This window comes from Prenolepis imparis, unplaced genomic scaffold (genome assembly GCF_030444845.1).
Source record: "Prenolepis imparis isolate NDT839.2.m4 unplaced genomic scaffold, iyPreImpa1.0 SCAF_3, whole genome shotgun sequence".
Taxonomy (NCBI): Eukaryota; Metazoa; Arthropoda; class Insecta; order Hymenoptera; family Formicidae; genus Prenolepis; species Prenolepis imparis.
Window position 1 is genome coordinate 13,591,577 of NW_028141161.1, and position 24,726 is coordinate 13,616,302.

At 35.3% G+C, this 24,726-nt stretch overlaps 5 protein-coding genes across 11 annotated transcripts; 2 read left to right on the plus strand and 3 right to left on the minus strand.

Annotated features, from left to right (window-relative positions):
* Positions 1-216: 216 nt before the first annotated feature.
* Positions 217-3,619, minus strand: Sccro3 (defective in cullin neddylation 1 domain containing SCCRO3). Its single transcript, XM_083035186.1, has 4 exons — positions 3,096-3,619; positions 2,560-2,726; positions 1,946-2,253; positions 217-1,781 (listed from the first exon to the last, which is right to left on the minus strand). The coding sequence occupies exons 2-4, from the start codon at positions 2,642-2,644 to the stop codon at positions 1,182-1,184; spliced, it is 993 nt and encodes a 330-aa protein (XP_082891312.1). The 5' UTR covers positions 2,645-2,726; positions 3,096-3,619; the 3' UTR covers positions 217-1,181.
* A 23-nt stretch (positions 3,620-3,642) lies between these two features.
* Obe (activating signal cointegrator 1 complex subunit obelus) lies at positions 3,643-12,552 on the plus strand. The gene is made up of 8 exons (XM_083035185.1): positions 3,643-3,951; positions 4,976-5,125; positions 5,436-5,527; positions 5,767-5,915; positions 6,019-6,264; positions 6,353-11,650; positions 11,761-12,109; positions 12,196-12,552. Exons 2-8 carry the CDS (start codon positions 4,986-4,988, stop codon positions 12,282-12,284), a joined length of 6,363 nt encoding a protein of 2,120 aa, XP_082891311.1. The 5' UTR covers positions 3,643-3,951; positions 4,976-4,985; the 3' UTR covers positions 12,285-12,552.
* Positions 12,553-12,702: 150 nt separating this feature from the next.
* On the minus strand, positions 12,703-16,690 carry LOC145934596 (protein MEMO1-like). The gene is made up of 8 exons (XM_083035187.1): positions 16,308-16,690; positions 15,833-15,914; positions 15,661-15,729; positions 15,215-15,327; positions 14,929-15,040; positions 14,547-14,766; positions 14,313-14,417; positions 12,703-14,217 (listed from the first exon to the last, which is right to left on the minus strand). Exons 1-8 carry the CDS (start codon positions 16,357-16,359, stop codon positions 14,080-14,082), a joined length of 891 nt encoding a protein of 296 aa, XP_082891313.1. The 5' UTR covers positions 16,360-16,690; the 3' UTR covers positions 12,703-14,079.
* Positions 16,691-17,027: 337 nt separating this feature from the next.
* On the plus strand, positions 17,028-21,643 carry Rga (CCR4-NOT transcription complex subunit regena). Of its 6 annotated transcripts, none has more exons than XM_083033256.1 (9): positions 17,028-17,710; positions 18,489-18,572; positions 18,644-19,143; positions 19,330-19,556; positions 19,893-20,135; positions 20,302-20,563; positions 20,865-20,972; positions 21,050-21,275; positions 21,524-21,643. In XM_083033256.1, the coding sequence occupies exons 3-8, from the start codon at positions 18,818-18,820 to the stop codon at positions 21,267-21,269; spliced, it is 1,386 nt and encodes a 461-aa protein (XP_082889382.1). In that variant the 5' UTR covers positions 17,028-17,710; positions 18,489-18,572; positions 18,644-18,817; the 3' UTR covers positions 21,270-21,275; positions 21,524-21,643. The 6 variants fall into 6 exon arrangements, with proteins under 6 accessions (XP_082889382.1, XP_082889378.1, XP_082889379.1 ...); XM_083033252.1 differs by having other exon boundaries at positions 18,489-18,559; XM_083033253.1 differs by having other exon boundaries at positions 17,028-17,587.
* Positions 21,269-24,717, minus strand: LOC145933506 (malonyl-CoA decarboxylase, mitochondrial). Of its 2 annotated transcripts, XM_083033248.1 has the most exons (12): positions 24,568-24,715; positions 24,238-24,492; positions 24,021-24,161; positions 23,622-23,762; positions 23,333-23,485; positions 23,094-23,247; positions 22,848-22,987; positions 22,544-22,679; positions 22,275-22,487; positions 21,986-22,091; positions 21,718-21,918; positions 21,269-21,460 (listed from the first exon to the last, which is right to left on the minus strand). In XM_083033248.1, the coding sequence occupies exons 2-11, from the start codon at positions 24,457-24,459 to the stop codon at positions 21,777-21,779; spliced, it is 1,548 nt and encodes a 515-aa protein (XP_082889374.1). In that variant the 5' UTR covers positions 24,460-24,492; positions 24,568-24,715; the 3' UTR covers positions 21,269-21,460; positions 21,718-21,776. The 2 variants fall into 2 exon arrangements, with proteins under 2 accessions (XP_082889374.1, XP_082889373.1); XM_083033247.1 differs by having other exon boundaries at positions 24,238-24,717.
* Between the last annotated feature and the right edge of the window lie 9 nt (positions 24,718-24,726).

The window sequence follows — 24,726 nt, forward strand, 5'->3', positions numbered from 1 at the left end:
GCTTTTTTAACAGTATTTTAAAAAAATGTAAGAAATATTGATGCATTGGAGACTATATACTTATATACATTGTATCACAAATTTGGATTGTGAGAATTCTTTCTAAACTTGTCCTTATGCAAAATTACATTCATGTTTCCCTGCACAAATTCCTTTGAACAGAATCTTCTCAAGATGTTCACTAAAATTTTTTTGTGAAAAAATTTTAGTTTAAACACAGAATTTATAGCAGAATTATGTTATATTTTTAATAAATATTTTCTTTTTATGTGAATATTCGCAAAATTATTAGAATAATGCACAGATAATTTTTTTATCTATTCTACATCAAGTAATTTTATATATTATATACATAAAATTGATACTTTGATAAAAATTCTCTCTTTAGCTGCTTAAAATTTCAAATTAGAAGAGAAACTATAATAACAGATACATATATTATTATATCAATAAAGTAAAAAAAATTAATGCTACTTATTACTAGATCAATATCATTTTTTCCATATATTCAATATTTAACTCTTGTTTGATTATTATTTATTAGCAATATTTGTCTTTTTTAAAGCTGCAGTTTTATTATATCAAATATTTTGATAATTTTTTAATATCTTTTTCTAGATTCTTATGTAAAATGATGATTATGTAAAAAAATCAATATTTATAACTTAAAGATGCACTGTTTCTACATATCACTTGTGAAAGAAAGCAGTAATCTTGTGCAGCTATGCATAATAATTAGATTATATTATGGTTAAACAAAATGTAAAAATACAACTTTGTGATAATAAATGTATACTTTGTTCTTACAAAAAAGATATAGAATATATAATTTGCTGCCAGTTAAAATTAACAATACGGAGATTTCTCACGTATCTTTTATATGTATAAATACATATAATATGTATATATATATATATATAAACAAGATATAATTAAATATTACATTAAATAAATTGTCTATATTTACATTAGGAAAAAGAATACCGAATATAAACAAAATATCAACAAACATAAGATCTTTTAAAAAAGTAATAATCAAGAATATAACTTTCGATTGTACGAATAAGAATAAAAAGTCGATCATTTTTAGAATAATGTCATTTCGATGACGATCCTGTTCAAAGGTTAGATTTAAGACAATATTTTTCTGCTTCACTGTTATTTTTCTTAAAATACGAACATTAAGCTTTATCGATAGAAGTATCTTTCATAATATCATCTTTAGTGATATTTTGGTTCATTTGGTCGTTTTCGTATTCCACAAAGTCATCAAATAAGCTTGGCCATGCTTCTGCGTCATCGTAAGCACCAAGATCGTCGCCAATGCTTTCGACAAAGTTTAGAAACATATTCCAAGTATCTCTAGGTATTCCCCGAATGTGATGGCATTTGAGGAAGTTAAGCCATCTCGTCAAAAGCGGAGGTTCACGTATTGTAAAAACAAGTCTCCAAAGGATGATTGCCATGTCAGCCGGTAAAATTCTTTGACCAGACGTCACGTCGAGGCCAAATCGGAATGTGAATCGATAGAGATCTTTGAATAAATCACTATTGACCGTTAATTCCTGAACAATCTCAGGCAATCGTGCTTGTATACTACGTATACTGTCGACCTTCATAGCCTTTAATCCTGTGACAAATTCTTGGCGTGTAAATTGGCACATTTGCTCTGCATTTAGCTTCCATGCAAGCACGAGAACTTTGAATTCCTCAGGTGCTAACTGTAAATCACTACAGAGTCTCACCACGCCTTCCATTAATATCATATCTTCATCATTATCCTTAAAAATAAATAAATAAAATATTAGTCATATATTATAAAATTATTATATAATCCAAGATTATTATATTAACAATCTATTATATTTTACATAAATGTTTTCTTTGTTATATTATATAATATAATCTATATATTTCTACACAGAAAATTAACATATTTTTGTACCTTATATTGGTCAAAAAGTGCATTTAATTTGCTCTCTGATGGTTCCTTTTGTTGCTTAGGTTCAGTAGCTAAATTAAGACCGGATGATGTACTAGATCGTCCTAATGGCTGTAATCGCGCATAAAATCCTCGCGATAAGCGCTGATTACTTTGTACACTAGACACAGATCCACAATTATCTGAGCCTACATTATTAAATGTAGATAGTGTACTTATAGACTTTCTATTCCCATTTATGTGTGTTTCAGGCACAAAAGAACCAGATTGTTGGCAAGAATTTGGGAACAAACCTCTGAGTTCCATTGTTTCTGCAAAATATAATAAAGTTTTGATTCTATAAAATTATATAAAAGAGCAGTTATACTTTGAAAATTAAATACATGTACAATTAAATAATCTATTATTTAGCAGTTTCCAATAAATGCAGAATATAATTACATAAAAAAATTTTTACAATATTGTCTCACAAATAATAAGCAGCTTGGATGCTTATTTGCCAATTTTGTAGTATTCAATATAAAGTATGATTATGATATAGGTATATTAATAAATTGTAATTAATACAATTGATTGATATATATATTTATACAACAATGTAGTAGCATTGAACGTACCGTCTTTATGCTCCAATGTAATTGATTGATCGGTATTGGTAGATGGTGAAAGTGGCACCTTGAAGCACGAGAAACAGTTTCCCATTGATGCTGACCGTACTTGACATCAAAGATGATTATCCTATGCATCAGTGATTCAGTCTTACTTTGGCAGTCTTGATGGAAAGCTGAAGAATGACAATATACGTCATTGTTATTTTTACCACTCGGTCTATATTAAGTTCAATACTTTTGCTTTTTATCATGCTATTAACAGATTCAATAAACAAACGCATAACATTTAGATAATGTATCAACACGAAAATTCATCATATTATAACGTTGAAGATAAGATAACAAGCAGAACCAGAATTTCACCATTATCGTTCGTAAATCTAAGAAATCTCGTCGATTCAACGCGTCGAGTACCTGTCAAAACAAGATTTCATGGGGAAGGCGTAAAAGAATAATCTCGCGAAACGTCAGATTCCGTCGAGAGTAAGGAATGAGTCACGAAATCGTTAATCAAGAATGGGAGAAGCAGAAATAGGCGATACCTTATTGTTGTTGTAAGACGGTTTTTCGACCGATCCGGGCGTCGCGTTGATCTAACATCAGTCTCGAACCAAGACCTGCCTCGGTCGCATTCGTCGAATCCTCGCACAGGGTGCTGGGGGAGATAAAAGCAGAGGGATGCTCCCGGACGTGTCGCACGTACGTATATATATATATATATGTATGTATGTGTATGTATATATATATATATATATATATATGTTGCGTGCGTTTTTGTTTTCTGCAAAAAAAATCGCGAGATCAACGGGAGGACGCCGCGCTACTCCCGATATCCCCGGACATTTTCCCTGACGCGAAGACGAACGGCCGGAGGTAGGATTCGGCCTGGCAGCCGAGTCTGCGTCATTTGCGACGATGCTGCGAGCCCGTGCGACCGCGCGACGTCGACGACGGCGACGGTGACGATGACGACGACGACGACGATCTCATTCCAGGTGGACGGCGTTCATCCGCGAGCCCGAGCACAGCAGTCGACACAACACGTTCATCACTTCGTTCACCACCACCGAGCGATCGTCCCGTGAAAACACCGCAGCGAAGACATTCCTTCGTCTCGCGGGACGTCACCGACCTGGGGGAAAAAATAGCGCCACCTAGTGTTTCTAGTGTCTGAATCTAGTGTTTATTTTGCCTTACGTTGGCACTCGTCATCACGTTGCAATGAGAAAGTAAATATGGCGGATTCGAATAGGTGAGATCGCGTGACGGTGGACAGTCGCCAAGAGTGCGATCGGTCGTTAGGTTATCCGGTGATGCTATGGAAATCGAGGAGTTCATTGTTTCTGCATTGTTTCGATAATTGACGATCACCGTCTCTGTTACTGAAATTCCTTTTCGGTATGTAAATCAATGAAAATGTTATTATTTAATTAACGAATGCATTTTGGTGCCCGAAAACTGTAGATCAATGAATAATTGTCACCGTGACGTTTATAAGATACATATTTCTTAAATGTCGAGAAATGATAGCCCTTCGTAACTTAATTCATCGTTTTATACATATATATACTTTTCTAAAATATTTTTCTTTACATTAAAATATTTTTATATACATGTAAAAAGAATATATCATACTCTTTGACAAACTCCATTTTTCACAGTATTGCATACATATTGCATTATATCATGTAATACACTGACTTTCGAAAAGATATCACAGAGTTATATATATCAGATCTTGCAACAATTTTATGATTCTGTATCTTTATAAAAATAATATAATGTTTCTCTGACGCTATTTATATATAATAATTATTTATATGTTATTTAGTTATATCTATTAGGCTAATTTGATATCAGCCAGGTAACATATTGCAATCTTACAATTAGATTAGAATCTGATATCAGCCATAGGATTCAAAATTTTTGTAACAAGTATTGCAAATAATTGTATCAAAAAAGGTTGTGTTTTGATGCAATTTCAAATTTAGATCCACAATTATAATTTGTCATCTATTTTATATAATTTGTTATTTGATTATCTTCATAACCTATCTATATATGAAATAATTGTTTTAGCAGTGCCAATATAACCACTACAGTTCTCTTGGTTGACGGCACATTAATACCCCCCCCCAAAAAAAAAAAAAAAATTGTTTTACAATAATTGTAAGAAAACTTATGACTGATTGAAGGCACAAAAAAGAATTAATCAATTTCTTAAAAAAAAAATTGTTATATTACTTATTGTCCAAATTTACATCTATTTACATCAATTTGGAACAGATATATATACATATATAAAAGATATTTATACATATATGGATTTATAGATATATATATACATATATAAAATATATGACATATGGGTGTATATATTTATGTGTGTTATATTTTATATTAAATTAAATTTGATCAACAGGTAGTACACAATGCCGAAATTAGCACGTATTACTAGATCCTTGCGCATGTTTACTTCTCTAGAGCGCAGAGAAGAAACATTAGACCTTGAACCAAATGATTTAATAAGAAAAAGGCAAGAAAGACAAGAACGAGCAAAAGAATTAAAAAGGTAAATTTGAGAATTAAAAAAAGATTCTATATTTGAGTGTATTTATAGAAAATGTATAGAAAATTCTTCTGGGATATTTATGATATATAAGCCATATCTACTAAGTTTATAAATATAAACCCCTTCTCATTTTAATTTAGTAATGTTTTAATCCGAAAAACTAAAATAATTAGTAAAACAAGATTTTAAAATTGCCTATTTTCTCTTTTTTTATGGTCAGCATAAAAGCATAGTTTTACAATAAAGGATAGATATAGTAATTACACAGCTTTTGAACACTTTTATAATCTTACATATTTATATATTATAGCACTCTTGATTGGCATGACATATGCAAAAGTGCATCTGATAATCTTATGGTACATCTATTAGAATTGAAAGAAATTGTGCAACAAGTTTTAGGTGGGTATTAAATAAGTAATAAAGATAAAACATAATTTTATTTTTAACAAATGTAATTTTCCAAATTAAGTTTCTGAAATTAATGAAATAATCTATTTTTTTCACATATCTTATGTTCTTAATTGTACTTTTAATATGTAATTATGAGATATAAGTAACACATTATATTTAATACTAATTTTTTATTATTAAAGTACTAACTACTAAATACTTTGTAATTTTTATTCATTTTTTTATAGTTTCTACTCCTTCAGATGTTGTAAACGAATTCACAGTTTATGCATTACGTTTATTAATCGAAACCGAAAATTTTACAAAAAAGGAATATGATACGCTTGGACAAAAAGCAGGACATCTGACATATCAATCTGCACGGAAAATGATGCGAGTATGTAATGTATTCCCATAATTTATATTGATATAAATTGATATATGTTATGTCACTTACTATCTAATCATTTTATACTATCTAATCATTTAATTCTATTTAGATAGTCGCAAACATTCAAAAGCAATGTTATGAGGAAGTTATAACATTATTATCAGAATCTAAAGAAAATATGGACGCTTTCAATCCACGTATTTTTGGTGCAAGTATTCCTTATAATCAAGCAAAAGTTATGTGGCCTGACACCAGTGGACTTCACAATATGTCTACACAAGGGATAAATTCGAGTACTGATAAATTTACAATGATGATACATGATACTACATCTTCAATACAGAAGAAATCTGTAGTGAGTAAAAGATATGGATATGGATAAATAAATAAATTTTTTAAATTAATTAATCTTTTTCAACTTTTTTTCATTTTGTTAATTGCAGTTTGACAAAGCAACATTTACAAAAGGATTAAAAAATTGCAAAGTTGCAATGTCATACCAGGAGTTCATAACGGCAATAATAGAAAAGTTGAAAAATTCTCAAAATATACAAGCAGAGTTATTTGATATGTTAGGCTGCGAACATCTAGACTTTATTGAATACATTATCGAACATCAGAAGGCCATTGTATCGACATATTCGTGTTCAAAAGTACCCAAGAGACCCCAGACAACTGTGCAGAGACCTATAATTAGTGGTCAAGTGATTGTACAATCCGAAGAGGAAAAGCAGTTATGTAAACAAGTACGTAAAGAAGAGAAAAAATTTACCAAAATGGCGAACAAACGAGACGTCAAATCGGAGGTTGAGGAAACTGAATTTGTTCCGCTGGAACTGCGACTTAAGAGACAAGAGGCATTGACAGCTATGCACGCACCGCTATTTCCTAAAAAAAATACATTGAAGAGAGGCACGCAGGAAAATTACCCATTTGTATTTGATTCTAAAGCTAATGATACAGCGAGTTTTGTGTCGGGACAAAAATTATTGCTAGCGGAAGATGTTAAAAGAGATAGTAATGAACTCTGCGAGGAAGTGCACATACCCGCACCAAAAAAAGAAGATGTTAACGTTAACATAGATACCGTATTAATATCTTCTCTGGACGAAATTGGTCAAATGGCTTTTAACGGCGTAAAGTCGTTAAATAAAATCCAAAGTATAGTCTTTAACGCGGCGTACAACACCAACGAGAACCTACTGATTTGCGCGCCGACCGGAGCCGGAAAGACAAACGTGGCAATGTTGACTGTGGTGCATCAGTTGAAGCAGAACATTCAAGACGGAGAATTACAGAAGGGTCAATTCAAAATAATCTACATCGCGCCTATGAAAGCCTTGGCGGCGGAAATGACGGCCAATTTTAACAAGAGACTCGGCCCTCTCGGCATATGCGTTCGCGAGTTGACCGGCGATATGCAACTGACCAAACAGGAGATTCAACAGACTCAAATGATAGTGACCACGCCGGAAAAATGGGACGTCGTTACGAGAAAAGGTACAGGCGATATCTCCCTCACCAGTATCGTGAGATTGTTAATCATCGACGAGGTGCATCTGCTGCACGGTGACCGAGGACCCGTGGTGGAAGCACTGGTCGCGAGAACTCTGCGTCAGGTGGAATCATCGCAAAGCATGATCAGGATAGTCGGTCTGTCCGCCACGTTGCCGAATTACGTGGACGTTGCGCGATTTCTCCACGTCAATCCTAAGAAAGGACTGTTCTACTTCGATTATCGCTTCCGACCGGTGCCCCTCAGTCAGACTTTTATCGGCGTGAAGGCCGTCAAACCGCTGCAACAAATGAACCATATGGATCTCGTGTGTTACAACAACGTTATAGAGATGGTACGTCAAGGTCATCAAGTCATGGTATTCGTGCACGCGCGAAACGCCACCGTGAGGACTGCGAATGTTCTAAAAGAGCTGGCATTGAAGAACGACACGCTTAAATACTTTCTCTCCGACGGACAAGCGAGGCACGTGAACAAGGCCTTTGCCAAATCGCCTAACAAGTCTCTCGGTGAATTGTTCAATAGCGGATTATCGATACATCACGCCGGCTTGTTGCGTTCGGATAGAAACCTGGTCGAGAAATACTTCGCCGACGGTCTAATCAAAGTCCTGGTGTGCACCGCCACGTTGGCGTGGGGTGTGAATTTGCCCGCTCATGCAGTCATCATACGAGGAACCGAAATCTACGATTCGAAGCATGGTTCATACGTGGATCTGGGCATCCTGGACGTCTTACAGATCTTCGGCCGCGCCGGTAGGCCGCAATTCGACACATCGGGTCATGCGGTCATTATCACGTCGTACAACAAGTTGTCTCACTATCTATCGCTGTTGACGAATCAAATACCGATCGAGAGCAGTTTCATCACGTATCTGGCCGATAATTTGAACGCCGAGGTAGCGTTAGGCACAATATCGAATGTGCCGGAAGCGGTTGAATGGTTGAGCTACACTTATCTATTCGTACGAATGAAGATAAACTTTCAGACATACGGCATGGTTTATCAAACTCTCCAGGAAGATCCCTATCTCGAGAAGAAACGAAAGGAGCTCGTGGATGTCGCCGCGAAGGCGTTGGACAAGGCACGGATGATTAGGTACGATATGCGCTCCGGTGATCTCAGCACGACCGACTTGGGACGTATCGCGAGCCACTATTATCTCAAGTACGACACGATTGAGATCTTTAACGAACAACAGAAAGATATCATGACCGAAGCGGAGATTCTAGCGATGATCACGCACGCTCAGGAATTCAACCAGCTCAAGGTGCGGGAAGACGAGATGAAGGAGTTGGACGAGCTGATGAGACGTTGCGAGATCGCACCACAAGGCGGCGTGGAGAATGTCCACGGCAAGGTCAATATATTACTACAGACGTATCTGTCCAGGATTCGCGTGAACACCACGTCATTGATATCGGATCAGGCATACGTCACGCAGAATACCGTGAGGATAATCAGGGCACTATTCGAGATTATGCTCAGACGGAACAATCCGATAATGGCGGGACGACTGCTGGAGATGGCGAAGATGTTCGAGGCTCAGCAGTGGAATTTCTTCACGCCGTTGCGTCAGTTCGATTGCCTATCTATGGAGATCATCGACAAGATCGAGCAGCGAAATTTCGCCATTTATCAATTGCAGGAAATGGATGTGAAGGAAGTTGGCAATATTTTGCGAGATCAACGGGCAGCGATACTAGTGAAAAAGTGCTGCGACGAATTGCCCGCATTAAACATAGAATACAGTTTACAGCCTATTACGCGCACCATCCTAAGAATTCGGCTCAAGCTGATTCCGCAGTTTCGTTGGAACGACAAGATTCATGGAAAAAGCTCGCAGGCCTTTTACATATGGATCGAGGATCCGGATAATAATTTCATTTATCATCACGAGTACTTTATACTGACGAAGAAGATGGTCTGGCAGTATCTCGACCAGGAACTCGTGATCACTATACCGTTGTCCGAGCCACTACCGACTCAGTATCTCGTAAAAGCCACGAGTGATCACTGGCTTAATTGCGAGATCACAATTCCGTTGTCCTTTCATGATCTTATCTTGCCGGAGACTCATCCGCCGCACACAAATCTGTTGGAATTGCAACCGTTATCGATTACCGCTTTGAAGGATCCGAACTTCGAGAGTCTATACAACTTTTCTCACTTCAATCCGATACAAACGCAGATCTTTCATTGCCTGTATCACACGGACAACAATGTTTTACTCGGTGCGCCGACAGGTTCGGGTAAAACGATCGCAGCGGAGATTGCCATGTTCCGCGTCTTCAAGCAATATCCCGATCAGAAAGTCGTTTACATAGCGCCCTTGAAAGCTCTGGTTAGAGAACGCATAAACGATTGGAAGATGCGGCTGGAGGCACGTCTAGGCAAGAAAGTGGTGGAGTTGACCGGAGACGTGTCGCCAGACATTAAAATCATAGCCGGTGCGAACGTGATTGTCACCACACCTGAGAAGTGGGACGGTATCAGTCGAAGCTGGCAGACGCGAAGCTACGTGAAGAAGGTGGCGCTCATAGTGATCGACGAGATTCATCTGCTGGGCGAGGATCGCGGACCGGTGCTCGAGGTGATCATCTCACGGACCAACTTTATATCGTCGCACACGCAGAAAAAGGTCCGAATCGTCGGGCTCTCGACCGCGTTGGCCAACGCGATAGACCTGGCCAATTGGCTCGGCATCAATGAAATGGGCCTCTACAATTTCCGGCCGTCCGTGAGACCCGTCCCGCTGGAGGTTCATATCAGCGGATTTCCCGGCAAACATTATTGTCCGCGAATGGCGACCATGAATAGACCGACCTTCCAAGCGATCAGGCAACATGCGCCCACCAGTCCTTCTCTCGTATTTGTTTCTTCCCGCAGACAGACGCGTTTGACCGCCCTGGATCTAATCGCCTATCTCGCAGCGGAGAATAATCCCAAGCAATGGTTACATATGCCGGAGGAACAGATGAGCGACATTCTGGAGAATATAAAGGACTCGAATTTGAAGTTGATGCTCGCCTTCGGAATTGGTCTTCATCATGCAGGTCTCCAAGACAGGGATAGAAGAACCGTGGAGGAGTTATTTGTCAATAATAGGATACAGATATTAATCACCACAGCGACTTTGGCCTGGGGCGTTAATTTCCCTGCTCATCTGGTGGTGATAAAGGGCACAGAGTATTACGATGGCAAGCTGAAGCGTTACGTGGATATGCCGATAACGGATGTTCTGCAAATGATGGGACGCGCTGGCAGACCGCAGTTCGATAATTCCGGTGTGGCGGTGGTTCTGGTGCACGATTTAAAGAAGAGTTTCTACAAGAAATTCCTGTACGAACCGTTCCCCGTGGAATCTAATCTCATGGCAGTATTGCCCGATCACATTAATGCCGAAATCGTCGCCGGCACCATCAAGACTAAACAAGAATTTCTCGATTACTTAACATGGACATACTACTTCCGAAGATTGATGAAGAATCCAAAGTATTACGACTTGGACGTCTTGGAACCTGATCATATCAATGAATATCTTTCAACATTGGTAGAGATAACCGTAAAGTCGCTGATGGATTCACATTGCATTGGCTACGATGAGGACGAGCAGGCTTTAGTTTCATTGCCAATGGGAAAGATAGCATCGTTTTATTATTTATCGCATAATACGATGTTGATGTTTACGCAATCACTAGAAGAGAACTTGACCGTGGATCAATATCTGCATATACTTTGTAACTCGTACGAATATAACGAATTGCCTGTGAGACATAACGAGGAATTATTAAATGAGGAATTGGCGAATATGTGCCGATACTCCGTGGATCAGTATACCTACGATTCTCCGCACACGAAAGCGTTTCTTCTGTTGCAAGCGCACTTCTCGAGGTTGCCATTACCGTGTACGGATTATAACACTGATCTGAAATCAGTGCTCGACCAAGCAATCAGAATAATACAGGCGATGATCGACACGGTCGCGGAACGTGGCTGGTTAACGAGCACGTTGAGGATAATGCAACTATTTCAGATGATCATTCAGGCACGATGGGTGGACGAATCTGCAATCACGACGTTACCACATATAAGAAAGGAAGACTTGCATTTGTTTTCATCATTATCAATGGCTCTCCCAAAGTTGTGTTCTACAACATATAACAATTATAACAAACTCGCAAAGGTTTTGTGCAAAGAATATTCAGAAGAACAAATACGCGAGGTAATAGAATTATAGTTGTAGAAAGATATCAATTTCCTCACTGTCTATTTATATAAAAAATATTACATTTATACTACAAAGTCAATATCATGATGTTTTCTTTTTTCTAGATACATCAAGTAATTAACGATATGCCGATGATATCCGTTGATTTGATGCTGGAAAGTCCTCGGAATGTCAACGCTGAAAAACAAAAGATAACATTGAAGCAAAATAATGTCGATTCTGTTATTGTTCGACCGAATGAAGAATATACGTTAATCGTTGGACTAAAAAGAATAAATAATTCCAAAACTTTGAAAGCGCACTGTCCAATGTTTTTAAAGGGAAAAGACGAAAGTTGGTTTTTGATATTGGGCGATATTCAGAACAAAGAATTGTGGGCTCTAAAGAGAGTATCTGGAATAAATAGTCAGCAAAGATATCACCAATTACAATTTACTACGCCTAATAATTTGGGTAAACTTGTCAACTTTTATATATTTGTAATTTCGTATTTTTCCTCTCGAGTTTTTTAAAATAAAAAATTGAAATTCTTTTTTCAGGAATGACGAAACTAACATTCTTCTTGATATCTGATTGCTACATAGGATTGGATGAACAATATAATATTCATTTAAACGTAACATGCTAAAAATTTAATAATCGAACACTTAAGACTGAACAAAACACGGGTGATATTGTGTTCAATTATTGCAAATCTTTTTATATTGATAATATAAGGACAGAGAATGAAGAAAAAGTTATAAAACTTTGTTAATATGTATATTGAAATAACGTGAAAAAGGTAAGCTGTAGGTATGTGCAAAATGTAATTAGGGCATATATTTATCGCAAGTTGTGTATTTAGAAACACGTGTATATTTTTTCTTGCATAATTTTATTACACGTCTATGAAACAATATATAGGTATAGATTATATTCTACTTTTTTTCAATACAAATATAAACCTTATTACCTCAGTATATAAAGATAGAAAAAGCAACATGTGCAGGATCAGTTGTACAATTTCATACAATCTTTTTTTTTTCTTTTTTTGCGTTACGAACAAGTTACTTTATTGCAAAACGTAAATCGATTATTGTATACCATCCATTTTATGTTCAATCGAAACAGGATTCTGTACGAATCACTTACAATTTTGAAAAGTAATATATTGTTTAATATAGAAATTTGCGAATAATGTAAAAATAAATAAATAAATAAATAAACACGTTATAAATTTGAAGACTCACACGCGTATACATTTCAGTTATATATACTGACCCCATTTCAGACTTACACCATGTTACAATAATACAATAGATTATTCGATTTAATTTCCTATGCTTAGGTAACAATAGATTATAGAATAGGAAGGATATGAGATCATTCCATTGCTTTGTATAAAAAGAAAAAAAGAGAACATAAATATATATTTTAAGTCCTAACTCTCTTGTATTGATATATCGATATTACAATACAAATTGATACAAGTTGTTCATGCTAAGGGCACAAAAGAGACTACAAAACATTTACGAGTTTATTAGCAATTTAAAACAATTTAGGACTTCACAGTGAAATAAAATAATGCAAGCAACTTTTATTCGATATATCATATAAACTTGGTTTTATCGAGAAAACTGAAAAATTAATCTCCATGTTTAAATTATATAACTTTAAAAAGTAACATTACTTTAATATTTTTTAATATATAATATATATTGTATAAAAGTAATAATAATATATCTTTGCACAATCATAATCTAAATTAATCTACATCAACTTAAAAAAATATTATTTATTTTTAAATTATACTAATTTATATCATAGTCTAGGAATTTAAGCACCATAAAACATTATTTTTAATATATAAATGTATACTTATAAGAATCATTTAAATTATTAATTAACAAGTTTGATTTATCTTTAATTAGTCTTGTTTATAAATAACAACAATATTCTCTTTTGTGCCAATAGTTTGAAATTTGCTCTTTCAAACGCGTGCGCATGAGAAACACATTTTACTACTATAACATTTATCATATATGTAGCTGTGTCAATAACCAAAGCAAAGAAGTATTTAAGCTCCTTCCTATGTATTGAAATCTGGAAGTACTGAATATTTCTTGTAAGTAATAAACCGAAATGCATTTATACAAATGGTTTCGATAATGGTACACTTTCCATCTGTTACATATAACGCAAGAATTAACACTTGCCCCGACACCTGTTGTGTAATAGCCACATAATACAAATAATGTTACAAATTACAGCAGAATGTTAACTTCAGTGTTCCTCTATCTTTCTTCCGCATTACGAAATCTCTCAACATTCTGTGCCTCTAATTTCTTTTAATAATTTATAGAACCTTATTGTGTCGATCCACTTTAAGAAAATGTTTATATTCAGACTGGTCAATGACCATACGCTCAAATTGTATATTTTTATCACTCGAGAACTAGGGAAGCACTAGCATAACTGACAGAACTGTCATTCATATTGTTACATTGACTACTTTGAGCATATTTCAAAAATTTCAAATTCATTCTTTGACCATTTGTATTTCCCTTGAGACCATGAATGGCCTGTAAAGATAAAATATAATATTAAATATGTTGTATTAATAAAATTAAATGCATTAGAATTTTTATATAGATGTCTGAATGTACGATTTATATACCTGCAATAAAACACCAATTGGATGTCGGCCGCATATAGTATTACCATATTTCTTAAGATATTCAGTAAACATTGCAGGATTCAATGTTTCTATAATGTCCATACCCTGATAAAAATATACACGAATTTAATGAACACACATGGAATAAGAAACTTTTCGATATTCTCAAATTATAATAAAAAGAGAGATTATGCATTCTCTCTCCCTCGAAAATAAATTTAAAAATATATATACCATTTTATCAAGGTTTTGAATAGATCTGTGTATAGGCCCACATGATCTATCATAGTAAGTATAGCGAAAACGTTGTCCCCAATGGCAGAAATCAGAAGAGATGACAAATAATGTTTGCGGATCAGCCATGTAGGGTGCTAACAGTCTCCCGTAAAGCGCTTCTCTCTCCGGACTTAAGGATCCCACCAAAATTGGGATTATGGTAAATGAATCCTTAAATCTGTGTATACATAAGACAAATCCACATGAATAATGTGCTTATTTATATTTGTAAGAAATAGAAATAATTTACAACTCTCACTTACTCTGCATTATTTCTCATCAATATAATTTTCCATTATTCCGACTATATAATCGGGAATTAATTTATTTCTAAACGTACCCTTCCATAACTTTGGCGATGAACGGCAACTGCATCTCAATGCTATGCTCTTCTTCATCTGTGTTCAGATCCATGCATTCGAAATGACCAGTTTCTTCAAGTTCTCTTCTCACTGTTAAATGTACACAAGTTAAACTTGTTATGTGTGTAAGTGCTTCTTACAAATAAAGTCCTTATACACACATAACATGGTTAATATTTTTGTCAGTTAAACTGAGCATATATCTTGCTTTAATAAGTAAGCAGCATCGATGCAGAGATACAAATAAAATCTGCATATATGCACCTTGTTGATCAATATGTAGATCATATAACGGTGTTCGGTAAATGGAAGTCGAAGATAGGGCACAGCCTGGTAATCTCACATGATGAGAAGGCCCTAGAATAAATATCCTACGGCTGCATAACAGCACGTTGCACGTTTCAGTTGACTGAGAAATTTGAAAAATTACAAACTAAACTATATATTATAAGGGCTACCGTACATTAATAAAATTTACATCAATAATGCAGCATAATCATTTCTTTACTGGCCTACTGTATAATTAATCTAAAGAGAGACTTTGATATTTTGCATAAGAGACACTACAAAAATATTGTATAGAAAATAAAGACCATGTTGTATTATAAAGTCATACTTTTATCTTAATTTTATCTTTTTTTCACACATTTATAAACAGTAATAAACTGTTTCCAAATTATTAAAATAATTCAATTAGTATAACTACTTACACAACTACAGGACTAATTTGCCGGTAAGCAAAACCAGCACATGCCCCGCAATAACTATACCCTGCATGCCTGCAAAATTAAAATTACATGATTAGATTATCATATTTACATGTTTGTACAAAATATATATCTCAATAGGTTTAAAAAATATATTTTGCAGATGATTACTAACGGGGCAATGATTGCTCTCGCAGGTCCATGAGATAAATCAGCTGCACCCAACCAACCTTCTAATTGTTTACTCAATTCTGAACCTATAGCAAAGAGTTATAATTTTAATATCACATAAATATAATAGAAATTTTTATGATAAACACATACTAAAGAAATCTTTAAACAAAAATGTATATATTTCTATATATATTTTGCATAAAACGACAATAAAAAATATATTTATTTATTTGTCATATATTGCATTTCCACAAATTTTTTTTTCAGATCCAATTTTAACTTTTTTGAATGACAAGTATATTCTATTATTAGTAATCTATTTTTATTTTGTGCACGCTAAATTATTAAATTGCTTAAAATTCAAATATTAACATTTTCTGCGAATCCATCCATCGATACCTTTCCATCGAACAAACAAAATTGCGACATATTCGAGCAATAAGCGAAAAGTGAAGTAAATTTTTCACATTCCTTACCATTGTTCGAGTACCAACTACCAGCGTGAGAGGCTCTCCTAATTAATGCCATTTTTGGACCGAACGCGCTTGCCTTTTCCCTGGGAGCGTATCTTTTTCTTGGAGTTTAACGTTTAATGGCACTTCATCTAATGTGAATGAAACCTCGGCGAGATCAAAGTGACTTATATTTTAGCCGAGAGTGTGTAAAATGTTTATAAAACGCTATCACAAAACCTTGGCTATTGTCCTCTTCCATAGATTATTCAGTAAATATTCGCAAGTTGACCCACCGATACGCGTCGACTCGAAAACAAAGAACATGGCAGATACGTAATCTCTCCTCGAATCGGGACGCGATTGCGAATGTGTCTTTAGGTTTCGACGTTCGACCTTCAAGTGGCGCTGTATCACGCATCGGAATTCGGTGCGCGGAGTGGGGGCGCTCGAGTGGGGGAATGGGGGGGGGAACAGCTGGCTGAGCGCGCGCATCCCCCACCACCCAGCCCCCCCCCCATCGTCGCGTGGTCACCGGCGTCGCGCGTCGCGCCACTCGCGCCGCGCAGTCCGTAGTTGCGCGACCTTGAAGTTGGCAGCTGTAGATCATCATGCGAAAATTTCGGAGCGTTCCATCGACGAATCAGAGCGAAGAGATTTTTGTCCACTTGGTCTCGATTGGCCAATCGGGACACGAGAAAGATCGAGAAAATAACCCTAGATTAGCGCGACGAGGTGTCGCGCATCCTAGTCAAGTTCGAGACTGTTGTGTTTTCGCCGAGGCGACGACGTACACACGACGAACGTTTCTACGACGCGAGGACGCACGATTGACGCGGTAATATCGTCCGTGGATTTATCATATCGCGCGACGTCAACCTCGTACGGAGACCCGCTGATCGATTCGACGCTCGTTCGAGCAACGACGTAGAAATTGTTAATATGGCAGACGGTTCGTGCCTCTAGTGTTGTTTAAGTTCGTGAAACTACGAGTGTGTGACAAAACAGTAGGTTCTGTTAACTGAAGGGCACTGTGATGTGTATGAAATTGTAATCGCCGCGTGCCCCAACGTCCACGTGCGTGTTCGCGGTTTTGACGCGCGCGCGACAAAGTGACAGTTCGTGTTCTCTGGAGTCGCGCGAAGACCCCTTCGCCGAGAGTCCACCGAGAGTCCACCGAGAGTCCACCGAGAGTCCACCGAGAGTCCACCGAACCACCAGCCATCGCCACTGCCAGAACCTCGCGACCGACCGAGAGAGAGAGAGGGTCAACATCGACGACGTTTTCGCGCTCGTGCGTGCGTGTGTGTATTTTTTTTCATTTTGTTTTCCCCCTTAACCCCCATTCGTCCACTCTTCGCTCGTCGCGAATATCACGATGGGATTCGTCGCGTCGTGATACGCAGCTGGTGGCTATCTCGTCCCAGGTAGTATCGCGGCGCGCGCCGCTCTCTTTCGTTTTTTTAACGTTTTACGTACCAATTTATAACCTTTCGTCCCTTTTTGCGCCGCGTCTATCCGTCCGGATAGTGTCAACAGTGTCGTTGATCGGTCCGTGTTTACTTACGCGCGGCTTTTATTCGCGGACGGATCTTAGGGGTCTCTCTCTTCTCGCGGTTTTTGAGAGAAATGCGCGGAAAACCAGTACATATCAAGCGCACTATTGTACGCTCTCTTTGCAAGATAGAGTTGACGAATTAATGAGAGAGACGAAGCTTAGACATGTGTCTGATGTAGAATTTATGAATCCTATGATCTTTTTCTAACATGTGTCATGAAGAACACCGAGGCAGAATTAGATCTGGCATCGTTAAATGTATGTCAAGATTTTTAGATTGAAACTTTAGAATTTAGAATTAGATTCAATGTTTTTGTTTTAAAATCCTTAATATGACTTGTTAAAGTATCAATTCTCACTTGACATAAAGTAACGTACGCATGTAAAAGGCTAGTTATTGCAGTTACAGTTAGTTTACATAAATTTGTTTACAACAAAACTGACATATATTTAATAAGCAGATTGAATTTTAAGAATTAATTAATAAACATATTCAAATTTTAAGTATTATTATACACAACATTCGGTATTCTCTACCATAGATATATACACAATCTCGTTAGGTGTAAGAAACATATATTTATATATAAAATGTTATGCTTATTTTGATATATTAAATCAATAATCTCATATAATTGTTATTACAGGTGTGTACTTTCTCATCTCTGTGCTGCATTTTAATGTAACTGTCACTGAGGGGCTGTGACAAGAGGAGGAGGTAAAACAATAATGTACATTTCGATAGCGACTCAATTATCGATGCTCAATTATCGAAAATTAATTGCGATCCTTCTTGTTTCAGGTCACAAATTTTTGTCATGGATCATCGGCGATCCCATATAATTGAAGAACCTTCGAGTGTTGTATTAAAGAAAGACAAGTGGCTGTGCTAACCAAGTTTTGCGAAACAAGAGTGCTCGGTGGTGTGCCTGTTTTCGGGCAAAAACATTTTCATTAACAGTAGTGCCATCGGGCTATGGCCAATCTGAACTTTGAACAACCGCCACGCAGTATTGCGAACGCAAGTCTCACTTCACGGACAGCTGGCGGTGGGGGGGTTTTAAACACGTCGACCCTCGCGGGTCATGTCACGCCTACCTCGGGCATGTTCTCAGGGTCATCTGCAAGCACCTCGAGTACAGCCAATTCAGCGGTAGTTGCCACTAACGTTTATCCCGGAGCATCGGGCTCTGGCGGTGGACAGAATAGCCATCAGCAACAGCAGCAACTCTCTCCTATGGGCAGTAGAGGACTGTTTGGGCAAAGAGCTTTTACCGATAGACGTACAATGCCTGCTCTTGGGTTAGTTCTCTTAATAAAACCTTTATGATCTTTGTTACGATCTGTCTTTTTTTTTCCTTTTTTTTTACATTGCACTATGAGTGAACAAATTAGACCATAATCGAGCGTAATAATGTAAAGCCCATAGCTTTTTCTCTTTTGATTTTTTTCTCTCTTTCTCTGCAATCATCTCCATCTATATTGCAGAGCTTCAAATCCAATGGGTAGTATGGGCAGTTTCGGAATACCTCCAAGTCGTAATTACGGATCTCAAGGTGCGGTTAACAATTTCCACTCTGTTTTTGGGAGTGGAGGCGGCGGAGATACAAATACTCCCCCTCTGTTAGATCTCTCGGAGTTTCCCTCCCTAACGAATAGAGGTCAAGGTGATTCTATGCCGCAACCTAGTCCCATGCCAGGGAAACAGCCTTATGGTTAGTGTCAAGAAGAATGCAAAGATGCGAGAGCAAAATATACTTTTATATACACTGTAAAACATTTATATTATAATGCAAACCTGCTGGTTTGAGTATTAGTCTTTTTTTTTCTTTTTCAGAAAGATTTTAACATTTTATAAAAGTTTATTATATTTTCAATTTTATTATGTTTGAAATGATATAACCGCACTCGGTATTGAGATATTGAAATTGAAAATAGTATAACGCGATTCACATATGTATACGCGGAATTTACATACGCTTACAATTAGCACAAGTAGTTTATATTGCTAACGTAATTGTCAATACAATTTATGTAATTGTGTTTTACAGTTGGGATGGTCAAACAACCGACATCCGAATCGAGCGAATTTACTATGAGCTCGGAAGATTTTCCCGCATTACCAGGTACGCAGAATCGAGAAGGTCCATCACCCGGTGGCAGTATATCTGGTGATAAAAATATACCTGTAGGGCTCGGTCCGGAGATCGGACAAGACGTGCTGCAGGCAAACAGAGCCCCTGGATCTGAAAAATCTCAGTCTTCTAAAAGAGGCATCCAAACATCGCCCGACGGTAATTAAAGATTCGTTGGATCATCTTACAATTAAACGAAAGATGCGCGATTAGTTTAGTTGGGTTTTGCATTAATTCTGCAATAAATATAAATAAATAATAAAATATAATATATATAATAATATATAATAAATAATAATGCAATTAATTTTAATCTTACGTGCAGGTAAGGTGACAAACATACCCGCAAGTATGGTGAAGGATCAATTCGGCATGGTTGGACTTTTGACGTTTATTAGAGCGGCGGAAACGGATCCAAACCTAGTGTCACTGGCGTTAGGTCAAGATCTTACCGCGTTAGGATTGAATTTGAATTCGCCGGAAAATCTTTATCAGAATTTTGGTGGTCCCTGGGCGGAAACACCTTGTAGACCACAAGATATAGATTTTCACGTACCACCGGAATATCTTATAAATGCCGCGATCAGGTATTGATTGTTTTTGTTTACTATGCATTTCGATGCATTGCTGTGTCCATGCTTATAATAAAAATAATATATAAGTGTTTTTTAACTGTATATTATCATATAAATAGTTGAGAGAGATGCTCTCTTTTTGATCTAAATATATTAATCTAAAAGATAGATTGAAATTATATTATTGAAATATGTAATACTTGAAATATGAAACATGAATACAATTTGAAACGAAAATAATATAGATATAATATTGATTTTGCATCGAGATAAATAATTATTTTACCAATAAAGTTAATTTCCCATGTTTCAGGGATAAGCTAGCACCAGTTAAACTAAATCGATATAAAGATGATCTACTGTTTTATATGTTTTATACAAATGTTGGGGATGTATTGCAATTAGCTGCGGCGGCAGAATTGTAAGCACAATTGATTTTCATACTCGGAAATATTTACAAACGCGTTATTTATATAATTCTATGTATGTGACACAAAGGTACAGCAGAGAATGGCGATATCATATGGAAGAAAAAGTTTGGATAACGCAGGCACCAGGTTTGGGAATTGTAGAAAAGACGTCGACATATGAACGTGGTACTTATTATTATTTTGATGCGCAAAACTGGAGAAAGGTAGCTAAGGAATTCCATTTGGATTACACAAAACTAGAAAGTAGACCTCATCTTCCCGCGAACTTTCACCAAACTCAGCCTTGACTACAGGTGTGTATTTTAATTTTATTTATTTATATATATATATATATATACATATATAAATTTAGAAAATGTATATAATTATTAGTAGAAACATTAAGACAAGAAATTACATGTGTAAATTTAATATTTTCAATATTGTATCAACATAATGGCACTTTTCAATTGTCTCCCCATGCTCTTGTTTGATTACTCTGAAAAAAATAACAAAGAATTTTTTGAATTATAATCGAAATTATATATTATTTGTGTTCTAGACTTGTCTGCAGACCATTGTGCTGTCTTTAAGCTGGAAACGAATCAGCTATTGTATAAATGAACAAATTTAATAATCTTTAATAAAAACATAAAATTTGAAGAGTAATAAAGAGAATTTTTTATCAATAACTTAGGTACCTTCACCTCGGCTCAGCAGTTATATAATTCATTATCATTAGTATCATTATCTTACCACATTCTTTCGCCCTTAGACATGTTTATAGATATTTGTTATATTTCTTCATGATTCTTTCATATTATATCACAGCTTATATTGTAAGTAATTCTTAATTTTTCTGCTTGTGTGGCGATATTAATTATATTTTCCGAAGCATTTATGACAAAATGTTCAATGTAATTCCGACTGTTTTTCTCACATTCTTCTAGGAAATATCTAGGGATGCAGTAATGAGATTTAAAATTTTAAATTTTTTTAGAAACAAGTCAATGTAATGTTATACCTATAGTTAACCATTAAACCACAACTATTTGCTACTCCACGTGGCGAAGGATCAGCCATCCAATTTATTCGCCACATCATAGCTCCATTACGTAAATGAAAATTAGCTGTAAGACAATATATATATCTATAAATTATTAAGAAAAAAATTATATTTTTTTTGCATACAATACTGATTATTTATTATTCACTTAATTTTATTTTATTAATTCTTTTCATTTGAGAAATATATTATAATTTGTGCTTATTGATTATAAAAGTAGAAAAAAAGAATAGTACATAGAACATACCCACATTATTTAAAGCATAGCCACGTCGTTTTTCCTTATATAAATACCATGTGCATGCTCGAAGTAGTGGTTCTTTTAAAGATTCTGACAATTGCTTATCATTTGTCCACAATGAAGTGCTCAGAATTTTTTTCAAGGTTGATACCAAGTCTTTTGTTTTTAAAATATCTTTTATAATTTCATGTTCTTGCATGGTAAATATGAATGCTACATCTAGGGATAAATATAGTATTTATTCATCATTTCTTACTTTTTTTTTTAATTGTTACCTTGTTTTATTTTGTCAAATAACCAAGTTTTGAAGTTTGGTATTGGTGATAAGCTCGATAATTGCTGCACAGCTGGAAATTCAGTTGTAATCTCACTGGCTACCTCTTTTATTAGATAATTACCAAGCTCAATGCCCTGTATGTACAAAAACATTTCTTTATAGTCGTATATAATTTTTTAATTGTACAGTAACAGTATGAAATATATATACATATAACTTTTGTTAATTTGTGATATTCTAAACTTAAATTTATAATATTCTAATTATATATATATATAAAACTTTTGTCACAAATCAACTACCTGCAATCCTTTCTGTGTAGATGTTATAGAATAAAATATTGCCGCTTTTATTTTCGATTTATCTTCTTCTAAAAATGTTATGTGTCTTTTTGCATTTCCTAGGATTCTAGATTCAGCTTCCTGGATACCCTTTACAGTATCTATAAATCAAAGATATAAAGATTATTGTTAAAGATTAGTCTCTTCTCTTCCTATAAAACAATTTCAATTAAGAATTAAAACACAGATTTTTTTCAGATATTTAACCTGGTATAACGTCACATAATGCTGTATGCAATACAACAAGAGGTTCTCTTGGCATGGATGGATGTATAAATATGTAACATCTTCTATATGGTCCAACTCTGCGTTTTAAGTCCAACCAGTTTCTCATAGGATGTATGGCTTCATAATCGGAAACCTTCAAATTTACAAATGAAGAATCAGAGACGTAAAAATTGAAAATTGACATCAATGAAGTAAATGGTAATAGAAGATATTGTTACCTTTTGCAATATATCACACGCACTTTCCCAAGTTATTCTCTCCATGTGCAAAAAACCTATTGAAAACCAGAGCAAAAGCAAATCTCGCAAGGTATGATTTAGCTGTTGTATTATTATACTTTCATCCATATCTTTTGCCTCTGACATTAGTTCCTAATAAAAGTATCCGAATGAAAATAAAAATCTAGCTTGACAAAGATTTTTATTTTATAAGAAGAACTAAATTGTAATTGCATTGTCACTTGCAAGCAAATTATTTATAACATAAACTTTTTTGATATTTATTTACCAAAACATCAGTTCTCAAATCCACTAAAAATTTCACACCATGCTGCAATCTTCCTATGATAAAAAATAACCATTGATAAGCAGGTTCAAGAACATTCTTCAGCATTCTCTCATGGATGATCATTTGCCTCTCATTTTCACGCTGAAACAAAATTAAAATATTAGCATCTTGCAACTTTGTAATTACAATTATATTCTCCAAGAGACAATGCATATTTATGTGATAAATCTATATATCAATTTTCACAAAGTATTAGTATAAATATGAAAAAAATATATTTTATATATGTCAAAATACATTCAATATCTATATAGCATGATCATGACAGCTTGAAATAAGATTCAACATATCTTGAATGTAATTTGATCAAGATATCGCATACAACTTATACAATAATACCTCAGTAGAGACTAACTTCTTTGCCACTTGGCATATATCATTATGTTGCACAGCGTACTGTAAAGCTAATATGCGTAAAATCTGCTGACGATTCTCTCTGTTGCTTTCAGTATATCTGACACATAGTGCACGTACTTTGTTCTGCAAATATTTTTCAATGTATAAACTTTTAATAGAAAAAATTGTGTTTTATTACAATTAAGAAATATAGTAATACCTCTATAATCCAGTTACTAATCTTGGTGTTTTTGAGTTGAAAAATTTCTTGCAGTTCTTCGTCCACAGACAATCCACTGTTCGTTTCGACATGTAATGAAGTGGATAAACTTCTATATTCACCTTTAACATTCCACTTCAATGTATTGATAAAATTAATTTTTTTCATAAGCTCATAATGTCGGAAAATCGGCAAGAAGTTGGAGAAAAATTTTCTCGACATTATATCTGGCTTTTTGAGACAGTGTCAACTAATCTTTTGTAAGAAATATAAACAAGAAGTCTTTAAAGTTTTAATTAAATTATTCTATCTATTTAATTATTCTTTTACCTTAATGCAAAAGGTAATCATAATTTTAAATTAGATTCGAATGAAAAATAAATTAGACTTTAAAATTAAGTACTTTATTTTCAACAGGTGTCACGTGTCACATATCAGCTGTTGAGTGATCAGCTGTTATCGAACTTTTGCGTCATGTAGATACAAACG